General features: G+C 36.9%; 1 protein-coding gene across 17 annotated transcripts in view; it reads right to left on the minus strand.

The window, feature by feature from the left end:
* Positions 1–18,513, minus strand: part of DLGAP2 (DLG associated protein 2) — a 460,234-nt gene that overhangs the window by 152,808 nt on the left and 288,913 nt on the right. For 8 of the 17 annotated variants that reach the window (XM_085056705.1, XM_085056703.1, XM_085056702.1 and 5 more), the window contains one exon: positions 10,472–10,504. The exons of 5 other annotated variants lie outside the window; for them this stretch is intronic. In XM_085056705.1, the coding sequence (XP_084912831.1) occupies positions 10,472–10,504 (33 nt within the window). Of the gene's footprint in view, positions 1–7,426; positions 7,547–10,471; positions 10,505–18,513 lie in introns of all 17 variants that reach the window. 4 more of the 17 variants (XM_085056713.1, XM_085056709.1, XM_085056710.1 and 1 more) reach the window with 1 other exon arrangement.

Raw genomic sequence — 18,513 nt, forward strand, 5'->3', positions numbered from 1 at the left:
TTATATAAAGGTGATACTGAAAGAAGGCAGGTAGAGTCTTCATTGCAACATGCAGAATAAACAATGTTTGCTTAGAATGATTTGCATTTTCCTGTAACTATATGTATTGAAACCATCAGCAATGGATATATAAATCAGATTTATAGGTTGATAACTTCCTGATTATGCTGCAATTCAACAACTGCCCAGTTAATTATGATGAAATATATTTCTATGGAATGGTGCCTTATTTTAGCATTTGCTCCTTGGGGATTACTGCCCAATATTGTCATTAAAGTAAAGCAAAAACCTGATGGTGGATGAAGTATAAACATTGCTTTCTAGAGTAAGATGTCATAAGTATTGTAGCTCAAGCACTTACATAAAAATTCGTGAGCTACCATTTCCATAGCAACAGGCAACATAATTTAGCTAAGATAGCTGCTTTCTATTCTAGGGATCTCATTGTTGTTGCAGTTTACAAAATACACAAGTATGTCTTCTAAGAGTACAATGTGGTAAACAGACAAAATGCTGGAAATGCTGAGGAGAGCATAGGTTTTATTACAGATGCAGGACAATAAAATGCTTCTTTCTCTTCTCACCTGTATTTAAAGGGATACTCTATCATCCTCAACTCACCACATGCTAATCTAGTTCTTCTTGTGGTGCTGGAGATCCAGTGAAACACACCTGAAGCTGTCCTGTCTGTTGTCTTTGTCTGATTATTTCTGGAATGTGCAGGAGCAGCTTCTTCACTGGCCTATTCCATCTTTCTCTCCTTCCTCCTCTCAGTTTCCAGAATAAAATTCTCTTCAATGCAGAGAGTCAGCACAACATATCTGGGGCACCTGTTAAATCTCATATTGAGCCTACACACAGTTACTAATTTAACACATTGCTGACACACTCCCATGGTCGTAAGTCTTTTGCTTCCCCAATGGTTCCATGAATCTTGTTATTAGTCTGAATCACTTTAAAGCACATTTAAAAAACATCTCGCTCCATATTTTTAAATTAAAAAAAAAAAATCTCAGAGAAAATTTTAAAATAGGAACTTAAAAAGACAGCAGAACTAATATTCTCACTAACGGTACTCAGATTTCACACTTGTGTAGCTGTGGTCTAAATGGAAAGATCAGGGGGAGCACCATCAATTTCTATCTACTGGAAGTACTGGATTGCAGTCTGCAATCCTTACCTTGCACAGAATAACGTCTTACATTATTTTCTCAGGGAGGCTGGAAGAATTCTTTTTGAAGAGAAGTCTGATTGATGTCAGCAAGAAATCTGATTGAATCACCACCTGTCCATGGGAAATGCATGCTTTTGAAAGCAAGCTATATTGGACACTGCATTTGATAGACTCTGTAATGAAGTGATGGCTCTGTCTCTGAAGTTCTGAGCTGAGCCCTTGACAGGGACCCTCAGGCACTCACCTCTACACAGATTTTTCCTTACTATAAAAATAGGTAGGAGGTAAAACCACTAAGTTTTTAACTTCACCACTGAGAATTAATTATACATGGTATTAGGATGCAGATAATTTATTTGATTTCTACGTTTTCTCATTTTGGCAAGTTGAACAGCACCCCAAAGATGGAAACTGACACAGGTAGCTGGAAAAGGAAAAGTGATGCCGGAGTACAATCACTTGTCCTGCGGGTAGGAGCAACCCAGGGATCAAGACTGAGATGCAATATATGCTACTTATGAATTTCACCCAAAGAAAATATAAAATGTAATCATGGCAGTTAGCTTCTTTTTTCCAGCTCCAATGCAATGCATTGAATATTTTACAGCCAAAGATCCTGACACAGAGGAATAATCCTCTACTTCTACATTCATCCAAACAAATATGCACAACCTGATTATAATTTCATTCATACAAATGAAGTACATATGATCTAGCATCTTGATGAAGGCTTACATGTTCAACTGATATAAAAAGAAAAAAGCATTACCCCTACCAGAGTAATTATTACAGGGGTATTTTTATCCTGCAGTTGAATATACGCAATAACTGAGCATTAGGTTACGCTACTGAAATAGTGTATGAGCCTTTATTATCCTACATGACAAATTCTGTAATCCTCTCTGACAGACTCGTAATCACAGCAATGACCAGTTCTTAACCTATGAGGCAGGTTGAGTATGCCTGCCCAACTAACAAGAATAATAACTATTCTGTTTCTGAAAAAACTGATGGAGTGTTAACCACCAGGACTGTAAAAAGTCATCTCCATATTAACAGAGCCTAGTCTTGCATTAAAGTGAAACACACATACGAGTCACTAATCTTGATAGATAAGTCTTATGCTACCACCTCCAAAATTTATGATCACAAGAATCCCAACCATATTTAGTCAGAGGTAGAGACAATCAAAGAAACTCAAGCTGCTATCACCTCTAGTCATTATGACCACATCCTTGGCTGAAAGCTGAATCAGGAAATAGTTCTAGAACTATGTCAAAAATAAGATTTAAATTCTATCATCCAGTTTACTTTGAAGTAGTAAAGACTGCTTTATGGCATTTTAGCTTTGAGAGTGTCATTTACTATTTTTATAAGAATATGTTTATATAGCAGTAGGATTTCTCCTTGTTAAAAATCTTGTACCAGGGAAGAAATACCTGACTTGTGATCTAAGCAATACAAAAAGCTTCTGTGCAGAATTTGTTGGCTTATAGAAAATAATCTGGACATCCATTCTCCTTGGATAGTTTTTGTAACTCACAGCTCAAACCGCTCATTTCAAGAAAAGAAAAACTTTTAAGGTCTGAAATAAATATACATTTCAAAATGATAAACTTAAAAATCACAATGAGGTGATATAATTTGAGGGAAAATAATATTTGACAAAGTAATACTTAGAAAAATTTAGAGCTACAATATAAACAATTTTTTAAAAATCTTCCCTTTTGCCTACAACAAACAACTAAAATTCATTCAAAAGTGCTGCTTGACCATTTAATTGGCCACTGAGGATAATAATGGTCACTATTCATATTGTGTCCTGTAAAAATATATATATTAGAGGAATATGCGCTAATATGAACTACTTTGTAAAATATTTTAAGTACAACCTTCAGCTGCTATAAGCTGACCTTAACATGAGTGTAAGGAGTAACATTGGACAGTATATGATCACAGTAAATACAAACCTCATCGATGCAGTATTTAATATTTGTCTATTTTGAAAAGCTTTTACCTGATGAATTAAAGGCATTTTCTAAATGTAGCTGTGAAAAAAATCTATATTTAATCCACACCATCAAAATGAGAAAATTAAATGACACAGGCTTTAAATGAGCAGTCAGAGCTTGCAAATCACCAAGCTTTGTCTGCCAACATGGTTGTCCTCTTTTCAATTCAAAAATTAAATTATTCACCATTAAGGATCTGGCATTGGCTCTAATTCCAGTTTGATATCTTTCTTCATATGAGTTCTTGTGGACTATAGAAGTAGTTTAAAACATCTGAATATACTTCTTTTAGGAGACTTTAACATTTCAGGGTTTTGTTTTGACCTGTTTCTCCTAACGTTATGAAGTGCTGCAACAATTTCCTGCAGCACCAGTCTAAACATAGAGCTAAGACTAACAATTGTTGAATGACAGTTTGGAAAAATTGCTGCGTTAATTGAACGTTGGGAATAATTTGACAAACACAGTATCATAAATACCGTAGCCCTTGCTGCTCTCAAATAATTATATTTCAGATATTTCTAAAAATACAAGCTTACTTAAAGAAGAATCAAGCCATGACTTCATGCATTTGCAAATCAGAGATACATCATGTAGCTCTACAGTATCTAGTAGAGTCCAAATATTTTTTAAATTTATTTTAGTTCCTTTAAATTTTGTTTGGTAGTACTGAATGAGGTACATAATTAGTCTGATTCATCCTGTACCCTTAACATGAAATACCCCAGAATACTTAAACACAATAATTAATAAAATATCAAAAAAGAATTAATTAAAAGTACAAGTAAAAATTGATCATTAACTTTACATTAAGCAAAATCAAGTATTGTGCAGAACTCATTGAGACTTTTTATAACTCATGTTATATAAATGCCTAAGAATTACTAGTAGTACCTGCTGTACCTCTGTATCAACAGTTCTTTATACACTTCTTGTTAAACAACTATGAATCATAGCAAAGAATCAAAGAAATGAGACCAAGTAATTCTAAAGTGTAAAATAAACTCCTGTGGCAAAGCATCGGCACCATATGTCTCTGTGAGATGCTTAATTTCAAAGAAGGAATATATAGTTCCTTCACTTCTGAAATTACCAAATTTTCAAGAAAAGTTCATATCCCTTTCATTTTTCCTTTTTGCATATATTTAGGTGGAAACTAAACAGGTGAAATTGAGAATACAGAAATAAACATTTGAAAACAGGAATGAAATTCACACAAAGGTCAAGTTCCTGCATGATTAGGCATTTTCATTTGTTTTCCCATTTTTGTAACTCCATGACTGAGTTGCAGTCTAGAGCAAGGACACATCACCATGCTGTGCATGCCCCAGCTCCGCTTTCCCAGAACATGTTTGTTTCCCCACCCCAGGAAAAGTTTGCTCAGTGACGTGCAATCCTCATTGCTCAATCACCCAGAACAGGAGGCTCCAGAGCAACCCAGATTTAAACCAGATTAAAAGCTATTTTAGACCAGGAGCCTGAAGGAGTTCAGAAAAAAAAACAAATTCAAAAAAATTCAATTGATTTGAAATAATGTTTTAATATCCACCCCAAGTGCAAATTCCCAGAACAGAGTTTTAATGTTGGTAGAAAAGCCTTGGGTTTTTACCTGCAGATTCATCTGGAAAACTGATATTTTGAACAGCAGAGCTACACACAGTTACATCCCAATCAAGACTCTAAAGGCAAGATAGGGTACACACAAACTTTCTCCTCATGGTTTTTACTTAAGTCAGAAAAGTCAAGGAGCAAACATGGAACTATAAGATACTAACAGAACTAAAAGAGATTAATTTGGATAAGATCTATACTATATGACTACTAGATGAGTACAATAAATGAAAGATAACTTATTTTTAATTTGTGATTCTGTCTTTTCAGTTTTACAGAAACTCAATAGGAGCTCAGCTGTGAGTGACCTTTTTAGTTTTTTGTTTTGTTTACTAGCTCATCATACTCCACCCCCTTATGGTTTGATGACTGTCATTTTATGTTTTGTTTTACTTTTTTTTTTGTAAATCAAGCTTGTCTTCAGCCTAAGATAACAGATCTTCCTTATTTTGAACATCAAAATAATGTTAGTGAAATTCAGTAGAAAGACTAAAAAAAACCTCCAACACTTAGCCAGACTCAATTCACTAGGCAAGCATTTCCTCAGGTAAAATCAAGATAGACAAAACCAGCTGCAAAATAGTATTTTCTCCAAATTTGTTCTTTAAAAATCTGGCAGCTCTAATCAAATAGCACTAAACTTTGATATTCTGTTGTTGATACTCTTGAACTAAATTCTACTTAGTGTTATTTGTCCTAAGCCATCCAATCTTCATTAATATTCTGCCCAACCTTACACATGCTTTGGGCAAAGGCAGAGAAAAAGGATAAAGATGAGCCTTTCTGTGCTTCTGACTCAATGCTACGGTAACTGCAAATAAAATGGCTGAGCAGACACTCACAGATAAACTTTTATTTCAACCACAACACCCAGTACTGGTGTACTGAATGAAATGTCCGTTTAAGTTTTTGACCTAGCAGATCTGTGAATAGGAAAGTGCACAGTTCAACTGGCCATAAAGTAACTCATGAAATTATGCTCATTATATGGACAAAGTTTTATTTCTTCTGGAAAATAAGCAGGTCACCAACCAACTACCTTGATCAGATACACCCAGAAATTAGAATGGATATTTGGAGTTCATATTTGATTAGCATTTGAGACACTCTCTCTAAACACTTCCTACAGGACTGCATGTGCCAAACTCCTACACAGCTTGAGCTATTATACAAAGACCTGAGAATGCTCATTCCACTTAATACTATCTTGGTTTTACTGACAGTGCTGAAGACAGCAGTCTTTTCCCTAGACTATTAAATGGCTTTCAGGAATTAAAAAAAAAAAAAAACCAAAAAACTGAAGTTTAAATCTAGCATTATATTGCCAACAGTGATGAAATCTGAAAAAAAAAAAAAAGCAGCTTTGTCCCTGAGGTATTTCAGAAAACTTCAAGCCTATTTGGATGAATTGCCAAAAAACAGCATTCATCATTAGCACAATGAAATACAAAGTCTATGGATCTTACTGAGGCTGGGCACTTTGGGGTGGTAGTAGGAAAAACAGAAAACACTGCACACTAAAGCAGAATTAAAAGAAAAATCAAGAGATGCAGAAGGTGCATTTGGATTACCTCCTGTAGATGCCTAACTTGGGTGGCACCTAACTAATTTGATCTAGAACAGGAATGCATAAAAGTGCTTCACAGCCACTGGAAATTGGAGCAAACAACTGCTACTAACTACCTTCACCACGGAGCTCCTCTGTGTTAGAGATACATTCTTAACCTTCTAAGTGAGTTAACACAAGATATTAGCTATAGGGATGCAGTCTGAGGAATGCATTGGAATGGGGCTTTAAAGTCTCTAACCTTTTCTTCATCCCACTCCTTAGAGATACACCCTGGCTAATCCTCCTTCTTTGGACTAATTCTCACCCAAAACTCAGTGCCCACCCAGGTTTCACCAGACTGGAAACAGCTAGATTTCATGTGCTGCCATAAGAGCATTCCCTTTCACCTCAAATCTCATATTAACCACATCAAACTAGGGAAAAATGCTCATTCCTATTCTATCAATTGCCTTTTGGGATTACCACTTGGTTTGCTTGACACAGACAATCACTGTAATCTGAACTGTAACTAAATCCTTAAAAAGGGAGAATAAAAAAGGAGGTGTTATGTACAAATAAGAAAGAACTTTACTTCTATATACAGCATTTACATAATTCTACATTAATATATTCTCATAGTTTTTGAAAAAAAAAGGGGCTAGAGTTTCTAAAACAGCTGTCAGAAAACCAGTCTTACAGTGTGAGCCTTAAGCAGTACAACATATCAAATTTACCAGAACAAAAGTTAAAAGGTACCTTGACTGCTGTATATAAATTTTTAGTAGTCATAGGGGTGATAAAATTCTGATAATCTGTGAAAGAGGCCAGGTTTGCAGATCAAGGCAATAGGTTCATCAGGCCAGTTGGCATAGCTTTTGTGCCCAGAGACTTTTCAACAGGTCACTGCAATTTTTTATAGACACTTGTTCAGAAAACATACCTGAAAAAGGGGGAATTTTCAGTGTTGCTGACAAAGGCATAGCAAAAGGAAGACTGGCAGCGGAAATTCGACAAATTCAACCCTTCCACAACATTTCAATTTCCTAGCACTAAGGGTAATTAAATATTGGAACGGCTTACCAGGGGAGCTGGTGGACTCGCCATTGCTTGGAGCTTTAGGACGAGATTAGATATCATTGTAAAAGAGATGCTTTAATCCAGCTTCTGGAAGTTCTCAACATGCCCATAACACTTGCAGCTCTGCATTAAGACAATGACTATAATCAAATCTCATACTTTAGGGTTTCATCTGATCAACTGCAAGGGTTATAAATAATTTCTTTTTCCTTTCACATAAAAATCAGACAGATACTTTGGTGTGGTTTATATTCTGATCTGTCTCTGAAGTAGCAGAGATTGCCTAAATCTACAGGAAATATGGGGCAGCTGATGCAGTTGCCAGGGTTGATAGGGAAAATACTTTCTGTTAGCCTGAAATTCACAAAGCAGTCGTATCCAAATGGGAACTCACATGAATTTGAGATCATTTAGATGGGTGCAAACTGCTTCAGCCCTGGAACTTGTGTGATTAGGTCAGGGCAGAAGGTTTGATCTGTCTGCCCTGCTAAGGGTCTGGCAGTAGCACCTACTCAACATTTCACTGCTGCTGCTAAATGACTTAAGGAAAGGAGCCATTTCATGCTCTGCTCCTGCAGAGCACTGGCCAAGGGTCAAATGAAAACTATTAGATCACCATACCCTTAGAGGTCTCACTAATGAATCTTACTGGACTAGCTCAAACGGTGTGCTTTTTTCCAAGGTGAGATAAATAGAAATATCAAATGAGTTTGTTTTGTTTGCTCAGTGTGAGATACAAATCACCTGTTAACACACTAAGATCATTTGGACAAAACTAATTGACTAATTGCTATTGAAGATTTATAAGTAACACCTCGATCTCTTCTGTCTCCTGAAAGTTAAAACATTTTAGCCTAACTAATCATATGAACACACAGGTATCAGAATTTACTGTTCTGTGTTTTCCAGCATAACTAGATACATAAGCATCCCTTTTGGTTTTCAGTTTAGCTACATCTGTAACAATACATTCTGCACTATTATAACAGAATACTATAATGACTTGATTATTAAATGTAAATAAAAGTGAAGCCAAGACAGAACATTCTGCTACTTTTACCCTTTTATGTGAAAAGATTATATCTCAGCTCCATCAAATAAAACATAAAATGAGAAATGGTTCTTCTAGGGATTTCTGTAAACCGCACAGGACCACGTTCATATGGTGAGTCTCCAAATAAATATCTATTTAAGTGCCATCCATGCCAGACTTTTATGCTTATTAGCTACTCTATACTATTCTCCTACATGCCTTTGACAGTCAGTTAGATTCAAAGATGTTTCTGTCTGTGCTAAATAACAGGCCATTTGATGGATTTGTGCACAGCTACATCTGGAATGTGAAGCAGACATGTAAATCACCTGTCCTGCAATTCAGGACATTTTCCATGCAGAATAAGGATGATTTCTCTTTGCCATAAGTCTGAAGCATACATATTAATATAAGGCTCTGTTGTCAGTATTGGTCATTATGATTACATTGTGATATTACAAAGTAAGAATGGGACACACTATGACAGCACCATCTAGTAACACAAAATATTCATGCAAAACCAAAAGCAGACTCAACCTTTAAAAAGCGGAGAGAAAAAAAAAGACACACTGATCCTGCTTGTCCCAATGCTTATTTTTGTGACACATGCATATATTTGACAGCAGTTATGAAGATCAAATTTCCAAGATGCCCTAATTAAGCACTATGTTATTCCATGGGTATCCTTACTCCGATCAAACCAAAATACTCAGAATAAGAGTTTCCTCATCTGGGATGAAAATTACAAAATCTATGCTTACACTCTTCTCACTTCTCAAACAGGCATCACTTGTGCTACTGCATTTGAGTACAAATAACTCTGACAGAATCTGTACCCAGATCTGCTCCACACTGTGCACAAGTTTTATTATAAATAACTTCTAAACTTTTATGTTCTATTGTTCCTTTTTGGTCCATATCTTACAGTATTCCTAATGCGTACAGTGCAGGAATGTTTGGAAAACCTCAAATGAATCTACTGAGCCATAATTTTAAAAGAATAATCTTTAAGCAAAAATGGAAGGAGGAATATTGTACTATGCAATAGACACATTAGAAGCCATTGACATAATAAATAGTAATATTGTTCTAATGATAAATATAATCAGAAATTTTGACTAAATCTCTTTGGGATACAAATATTATGCCTTAGTTTTCACAGCCTGTTCAACTGAAGGATTATTCAAGAAAATTTTAAGTACAGAAAGAGTCTGCATATTTGCAGCAGAAATTTACTTTTTTTCAAACGGTGGCCATTTAAATTCTTCCTGTGCCAAAACCTCTACCCAAGTAACACAGAAGTTCACATGATTACTTAGCATCAAATTCACCGCTCTTGTATTTCTGCTAAAAAATTCCCAACTCAAAATGTTTGAATTGTAGACTAATTATAGTTGTAAAATTCTAAATTTTTTGAGTGTACTTTTTTTAAAATTAAGTTCCACACAACATAAAAAATGCGTGTGTACAGTAAAATCCAGAGAATTAATATAATTGTGTTCTCATTCTTTCTTGATTCTCTACTGAAAATGATGTTCTTATTATTCAAAACCTCTTTCCTATACACTTCTAGTAATAAAACTGGAAACTAAGTCTTGTATTTCTTGAATCTTTGCTTTCCTTAAATACTGACAAGTGTTTTTTACTTTCCTTGCAGAATCACATGCAAGTTTGAATTACTTAAAATCTTATCATTAGGACTTGTTGTTTTGTAATAATGCTTCTCTCACCTTGGTTTGTTTAACATTAATGATATAATAGTTAACATTTAAAGCAAATTTTCAATTCTATTCTTTAAACTAGTGCAGGTAATAGCTACCTGTTCTTCATTCATCTGAAATCTAAAAAAAAAAGTCAACCAAGAGTACAGTTTTGATATGTAACAAAATGCTGTCTGAAGCACACCAAATAAATTTCACAACACACCTTTCCCCCCTCCCCCCCTCCCCTGAAAATGCAATAAACTCAGTATAAAACAAACAAATAACATAATCTAATCTAACTGTCCACTTTACCTGGAAATGCATGCCCTGTTAGAGAATCCAAATCTGAAATTAAAACAGTGAAAAAAATCTTTAACACTAATTTAATATTAAAAAGCACAAAAAATCAAAAGCAAACCTGGCACCAAATATTACATTATCACCAATATAAAATTTTAATCATTTATGTATAAAAGCAAAAATAGAACATAGCATTACATTATGAAGGTTTTCCTCTCCATAGTTTTGTAAAGATGTAAAATATTATCTAAAGATGAAAGCTTTGAACACCCTGAAAAGTTAATTTATTTTACTGTTTAAGACAGACATACCACAATTAAATAAGAACTTTACAATATTTTCTAAATGAGCTTCTGCTTTCAGAAACCCATATCTTGAGTATAAACTTTTGTTCTGCTTTTGTACATAAGAAAAATAATTAGAAAAGCACAGGATGGGTTTTAGATTGTACACTTTAAAAAATTTTCTTTCTTGATCATAACAAATAACAGACCTAATTTTGTCTATTCTAGTGTTCATACTTTCTTTTTTTGCTTTTTCCCAATCTCCCTGTTTTCAAAAAAGAGAAAAGAGCTGGAATTATTCCTGCTGACACCATAAAGCATAAATGAGGGCTTCACTGGTGACTCCAATAAGAGAAGAGAGCAGGAAGGCACATCAGTGATGCTGGAGGCATCAGAATGGACCCTCCTCAATGTGCACTGGGACCAGAATTCAGGATTCCATCTTTGAAGTGCTTTGCACCTTTGTTAAGAGCATGGTTGCTTTGCACCATGCTCTTAACAAAGATTTATTTTGTAACTTCAAGCAGTTAGACGATAGCCAGAAGAGTAGTTGAGGCCAATAAAATACAGTCACAACACCATCTGGGATTGCTATTGCATTGCTGAGGTAAAAGGCCAGTTCTCAGGCATGTATGGCCAAAAGAAACTCCTTCCTAGATGGTGTTCTGGCACACAAGAAGCGACATGAGCCCATTTGGAAAACAAGCCCTGCTGCGAGGGGCAGTCCACCAAGGTCCCAGACTGTCCTTCCTCCCTTCAATTGACAATTGGGATCTCAGAGGGGTGCAGACACTACCTGCTCCTGGAAAAGTAATATAGACAGATTGTAGCTGACCAACCCACCCTACTATGTGTTTATACATCAGCTTTCTTGTAATTTTTAGGAATTGAATGTATTTACTAGCAGTGCCTGGAAAAAACTTTTAGTACTGTTTTTAAACGACTTCATCTTAAAGAAAATAGTTGTTTTCTTATTGCAACAGTCAACAGATACAAGATTCTAAGTTAATGGTTTAGGCAACAGAAATTCTGAACTTCTTGTAATGCAGTAACTAATTCTAAAAGTTATTGGGAAAATATTTACCAATTAACTCCTGGAACTGCAGTAGGAACTCTCTAGACAGGAGGAAAAGTGTGCTTGGCTCTAATAACTTATAACTATTTAAATTAGACATTTCCTGAGGACTGTGAACAAGCTTACTTTTGTAAGTGATCACAGGAGAAAATCCACCCAAAATGTGGTAAATGCACTAGAGACAATTGCTTTCTGAAATCCAGATTGCTGAACCCAATGAATTAACTAACAATTCCAGTGTGGAGTGTCTCAAGCTTTGTCATAAACTAGAGAAGAAAGAAAAATCAACCTCAGGATTTGTTTTTTCAGAGCCTGAGAGACAGAAGAATGTTGTTGCCCCCTAGGAGCCCATAAAAACCACACCAAAACTGGATTATGCATAAATGGAGCATCTAGTTAGGCAGTAACTGCTCCCTGAAAGCTCAGAGACTGCATGCAGCTACCTTGCAAATTGGAATCAACCCAAAAGATATCCAATGCTTGAATTGCCCAAACTGCTGTCAATGTGCACATCCTGTGGCCCATCTTGACACAGCAATAAGGTGTTTGAAAACATCTGTTCTATGTCATTTTATTAATGAAAATATGCTGATGCAAAACCTGAAAATCCAAGAAAAAGAACAGAAGAGGAAAAAAATTTCTTCTTCCTATAGCAGTGAAAGAATATTACTCAGACACTGGGAATTAAAAGAAAAAAAACCCAACCAACCAACTAATCAACCAGAAAACCCAAACTAAAAAAAAAAAACCAAAACAAAAAAACCCAACCAAACCAGAAAAGTGGGACTTTTGTCTGAAAGTTCATGTACATACTATAACTTGCAGTGAAATCACAATTAAAAATGCTATTCTGAAAGCACAGCAGATAAGATGATGCATATTAATTAGGCTCTTGTTCCAGCATAAAACACCACTACTGTGTAATACTTTGTGTTAAGCTGATAATATAAATTGTGGATGTGTTTATTTTCTTACAAGTCAGCCTACACTAACTGAAAACAAGGTAGTTTGTCACACAAGCATGTGTCCTGTGTGAACTGTTAAATAAAATCAGACCTACTTTGCTAGCTGAAACCAGAAGAGTTTATGGTATATTGAACCCACAAATCATGATCCACATGCCCCAATTCCATCATTACATTTCACAAAGAATGATATGAGCTGACACTGCATAGGCAGGCAAGGTAAAGTTTCCCATATAAAGATAAATACAGTGTGCAACATTTCTCTGCTAGAGTTCAATACATGAAATTACTGCAGTTATAATGGAATGAAACCTTTGCTGTGACTGAAACAACTGGAGTATTTAGTCTCTGCCATAAGATTTCTTGTACTCTGCTATGGACTCCAAGGGCACTAGAAAAATCATAATTTTCTGTTATTGTTAGGAACATTTCTCAGCTTCCTTGACTGATTTTCAATTAAGTAAGCCTGAACAGGTGGAATCCAATTTTCCTCCATTCCATTTATTTAGTGAATTGCCCTGATTTGTTGCTATTCAGTTTTCTTTTCGTACAGAAGACTTTCTAAGCAGCAGGAATCTGAGATGAAAGTGGAGTACATAAAAGTGACACACGCTTTCATTCCCTTTTAAAGGCAGCATAGCTAGCATATCCACAGTAGCAGTTAGCAAGGAATTACCTTCATGAAATACAAACCTCATTCATACAATGTCACTGACTTAAGTAATAAAACTTTTATTTGAAAATTAAGCTGATTTGAGTTGTAATGCATAGCATGATTTTTTTAAAAGGGAAAGAATATGGACTTTTCAGCAGGCAGTATCTCTGGTACACCACAGTCATTTCATTAGCTCAATGTAAAACAGATGTTGGAAATGGTACAAGATTTTCATGCCAATAAACTAATTATTTTTTCCTAGAGTTCATTAGCAAAGATGTATTTCTGTCCGTATCTTTCCTCCAAGGCCCTGTTCCTCCTATTTTACAGTGTTCACTGCACAATGCAGTGCTCAACCTTTGACTTTCCCTCTCATCATTCTCCTCGTGCTGCGCTTACAGTAAAATATCAAAGCACTGTATAGCTGCCACTAGGATGCTCTGGCAGAATGCCCACACAAACTGAGTGGAAGGGATGACTTTTACAGTACAAGGAAAACACATTTAAGGTGCAGAGCGCATTTAAGTCATTTAACATTAAAGGCTCTCCATAGCATTGGCAGCAAGATGATGTAATACCAAACCATCTCTGGGAGCTGGTACTTGCTTAGAAAGGTTAGAAGAAGCTAAATGAATGCTAAATCATGCTCTCTTGAAAATATAAGATTTTGCCCTGCTTCTATGTGTTTTAACAGCTGTTGTCAGCAGTAAATGAGTGTCTCTGCTTTGCTAAATTTCCAGTTAGACTCAATCTTATTTCACAATACGCCCATAACAGAACTCAGGAACCCTTGCAGATGTGCACAAGACCTGGATCATGAATTCTACAAAGCTCAAGTTTTCTTTAAACAAGATGAGTGAAGTCCAGATGCTCATAACATTTGGAATAAAAAGGGCTGGTCACAAAGAAGAGAATAGAGTGACATAGAGCTGCAGTGGCTGAAGATGAAAGATGACTTGCATCAACCAGAAGTTACAACTGTAGCTTTGACAATCAGGCCACTGAAAACTATTGGCATGTAACTCAGGATTGGATTGGGATTGTGAGTTTGGCTGAACCAAGATTTGAGGGTTAATTTGGTACTAGCCAAACATAAAGCCAGAGTCTAAAGGAGAAGGAGGTGAACAATTCTTTTCATTAGCCTCTGGAGGGGGAGAATTCCCTTTAGCTTTGGAAATTATGTGAATTATTCACTAAAAAACCTGTTTTTTTCAGTAGAAGCACCTCTTGCACATTCCTGTCGCCTCAGCTTGGGTCTGCTCTATTTATTATCAATAAAGCTGTTTTCAGAGTCTCTCTTATTTTCATTAATAGATTATTTGCATTCATTGGTGACCAATCCTTTAAACAGCACAATTATAATTGTAATGGAAATGCAAAACTTTTCTGCAAGAATTTCCCTGACAAGAAAAAAAACCAAAAAGCCCAGCATAAACACTGTGCTCAGGAATTCATAATACTGCAGTCACCACAAACCTACTGCTCACTTGTGCTGGTGTTTGAAATTAATTTTTACTTTTGGAGATAATTCGAAGAAAAAAAATCCAGCTGAGCAGTTAGTCATGAAGACTTATCAATATGACATTTCAAAGCCTATTTATTGCTCTGATTCAACTTGATAGTATTAATTTATTGATTAAAAAGTGCATTATATTGAGACAGGTAGATTACACTTATGCTGCTAACCAGGGTTTCATTTAACCAGCATTCCTTTCTGTGATACCATTAAGAGTCAGATTCAAACTCACTTTTCTTCAGTAGAGATGTTTTCATGTGAGCTACGTCTGAGCTTTGATTAGCTCCAAAGAAGAAGCAGTTGAAATTGAGTCAATTCATTATATTGAAAAGTAGAAATGAAACTTGAACAGATTAATATTTAAACCAGCTCTTTCCATTAACAAGGTCTCTAATAACTATAGTGTGAGTTTGGACAGCTACATATCTATATTACCTATAGTGTAGGTAATTGGAGATGAATCTCACCACAAGAAACTTTCAGGAAAATAATCTGTATATGTGGACATGGATCTGACACAGTCACAACAATAAAATGGGAATGATTTTATTATTCCCATTTATAATAGCTGGTTTACAATTGGTAAATTTGATGGCCTCAGCCCTCTAAAATGTCTAATTAAAATAAGTCCTGGACAAAAAAAAACTTAGTCCTGTCAGCCTCTAGTGCAAAAACTCACTGATCATTTTTCTCCTCTCTTTTAATCTTATGATAATTATACAGGATGATACTTGCAGCTTATATTTTGCCTTCTGATTTATTCCAGCAAGAACTTGAGCAAGGTTACAAACTGAAACACAAAAGGAACATCTGAACACCAGGAAACACCTTTTTTTTTAATCATGAGTGACTGAGCACTGGCAACACAGGTTGCCCAGGGAGATTATGGAGTCTCCTTCCCTGTAGGTAAATAAAAGCCATCTGGATGTGGTCCTAGAACGTCCTGCTTGAGGAAGAGGGTTGGACCACATAACTTCCAGAGATGCCTTTGAATCTCAGCCATTCCATGACTCTGTGAGATAATAACAATTGTTGAAAAAAACCCAGACCACATATGGCTGCAATGTTGAACGAGTAGAAAAAAGAAGTGAATTATTCATGATGAGACAACTGAACTGAAGGAGAAAGATCACAAAAAAAAAAGATTATGGGAACTTTAATAATAAGTCTGGTTTCTGTAATAGAACACGTGTTATTTTTGATAAATGGTAACCTTTCACACTGGCCATTGAAGACTTTACTCACACAGCTCACTCTTGCACTTGCACACTCACTCACAATTTTCCACAGTGCATGACTGGGAGGGCCAACAGCAGCTGTCTGCACAGAGGCACAGGATCATAACAGCACATGGGGGTTCCCAGGTGGGTGCCCAGGAAGTCCCTCAAAGGTACCTTCACTTCATCATGTGTATATATGTCCAGCAGCCTGGGCACATGTGACAGCAGCACAACTAAACTGCATCATGACTTTCTTCTCTTTCTCCAAAATGTGTTTTCCTCATTTCTTTACTCTGTCTCACTTTAAAAAACTGAAGAAAAACAACCACTAACAAAAAATAAATACTCCAGAAACAGTTTCCTTACATTTTGAAAGCCATCATTAATCCATTTTCTTCTGCTGCTGATCTCAAGCAATCTGTCTGCTTCATGCTTCCTAGTATAATCATGGCCTCAGGACTGGTTTATCCAGACTCAGTGTAGGGGTTTTAAATAGCTTCTTAAAATATGTTGTAGGTCCTACAGCTGCATACAGCCATCTCAAGATCAGAACATTAATGCTTTCCAAAGTAACTCTCATCAGGAAACAAAAGGTACATTACGGATGAAATCCCAGCCCTGGTTTCCTGCAGTGATGGATGCTGCACTGACAGCGGCAGCAGCACCCACCCTGCTTGAGTGCAGAGACTTTGTTGAGGCAGCATTCACCAGCTCTTTGAGAGCAGCCATGGAGAACACATACCAGAGCTAGGGGTACTGTAATTTGGACCTTGTGGAGTTCATCACAGCTTTACTGCCTTGTATTGAGCCAGGATTTCACAGTGGACTACCACAGGCATGCCATCCTCACCACATGTAATAATCCAAATACTTTCAGGAATGCACACTATATCATCTACAGGCATACTGTTGTGTGCATACATGCATTTATGTAAAGCAAGCATAAAAATGGAAAAGTTTCTCAGAAAGATCAGCACAAATATTATTCATACTTTCCCCAGCAACTTCCAGTTGTGTAGCTAGCTTAGCCATGGAAGAGGTGAAAGCACCCCTTTTACCTAATGCTCTTTAATGTTTTAGTATATCCACAAACCTTTTTAAGCTCAAAAGCACTTTTAAAATTACCTATGGCAGATCATTGAATAACCAACACCTTAAAAACAAAGAATCATTTAGGTTGAAAAAGACCCTGAATATCATCAAGTTCTACCATTAACCCAGCACTGCTAAATCCACTACTAAACCATGCCCCTAAGTACCACATCTGCAAGTCTTTAAACACCTCCAGGCATGGCAATTCCACCACTTTCCTGGGTAACCTGTTCAAATGCTGGACATCTCTTTCGGTGAAGAAAGTCATCCTAACATCCAATCTAAACCTTCCCTGACACAACCTCTTTGCTGATGCCTTATCACGTGGTATTTGGGAGATTAGACTGACTTCCCCTCACTACCAGCTCCTTTCAGGTAGTAGTAAAGAGCAACAAGGCTCTGTCTGAGCCTCTGTTTGCCCAGGCTAAAAAATCACAGCTCCCTCAGCTGCTCCTCATCAGACTTGTGCTACAGACCTTTCACTAGCTCTGTTGCCCTTCTCTGGACATTCTACAGTCCCTCAATGTCCTTCTGGCAGTGAGGGCCCAGAACTGGACGCAACATTCGAGGTGTGGCCTCACCAGTGCTGAGTACAGCGGTACAATCACTGCCCCAGACCTGCTGGCCACACTGTTGCTGATACAGGCCAAGGCTGCCTTGGCCACCTGGACACACCCTGGATCATGTTCAGCTGTTGTCAACTGGCACCGCCAGGTTCTTTTCCCACGGGCAGCTTTCCAGCCACTCTGCCCCCAACCTGGAGCACTGCAGAATGTTGTTGTGACACAAGGGCAGGACTTGTGACTTGGTCTTGTTGAATCTCACACAATCGGCCTTTTTGACCCAGCAAGCAGTGCCCCATCCAAGGCATAGGCTCCATTTGCTGCAAAAGAATGCTGTGGGAATGAGGTCAAAGGCTTTTTATTTGTCCAGGTAGACAATATCCATGAAGGAGATCAAGTTGATCAAGCAGAACCTGCCTTACATAAACTTGTGCTGGCTGGGTCCAGGTTGTCCTAGCCTCACATTTGCTACCTTCTAGTCACCTGAGACCTCTCTGCTTAGCCAAGGCTGCTGATAATTGATGGAGAGTTGGAGGCTTGGTGAGCACTTCCAACAGCTTCCTCAGTACCCTTGGATGAATCCCATCCAGCCCCACAGACTTGAGTGTGTCTAAGTTTTGTAGCAGGTCACAAACCATTTCCCCTTGTATTATGGGGGTTTCATTCCATTCTCTGTACCTGTCT

The sequence above is a fragment of the Lichenostomus cassidix genome, chromosome 3 (genome assembly GCF_008360975.1).
Source record: "Lichenostomus cassidix isolate B80296 chromosome 3, HeHo_3.0, whole genome shotgun sequence".
Taxonomy (NCBI): Eukaryota; Metazoa; Chordata; class Aves; order Passeriformes; family Meliphagidae; genus Lichenostomus; species Lichenostomus cassidix.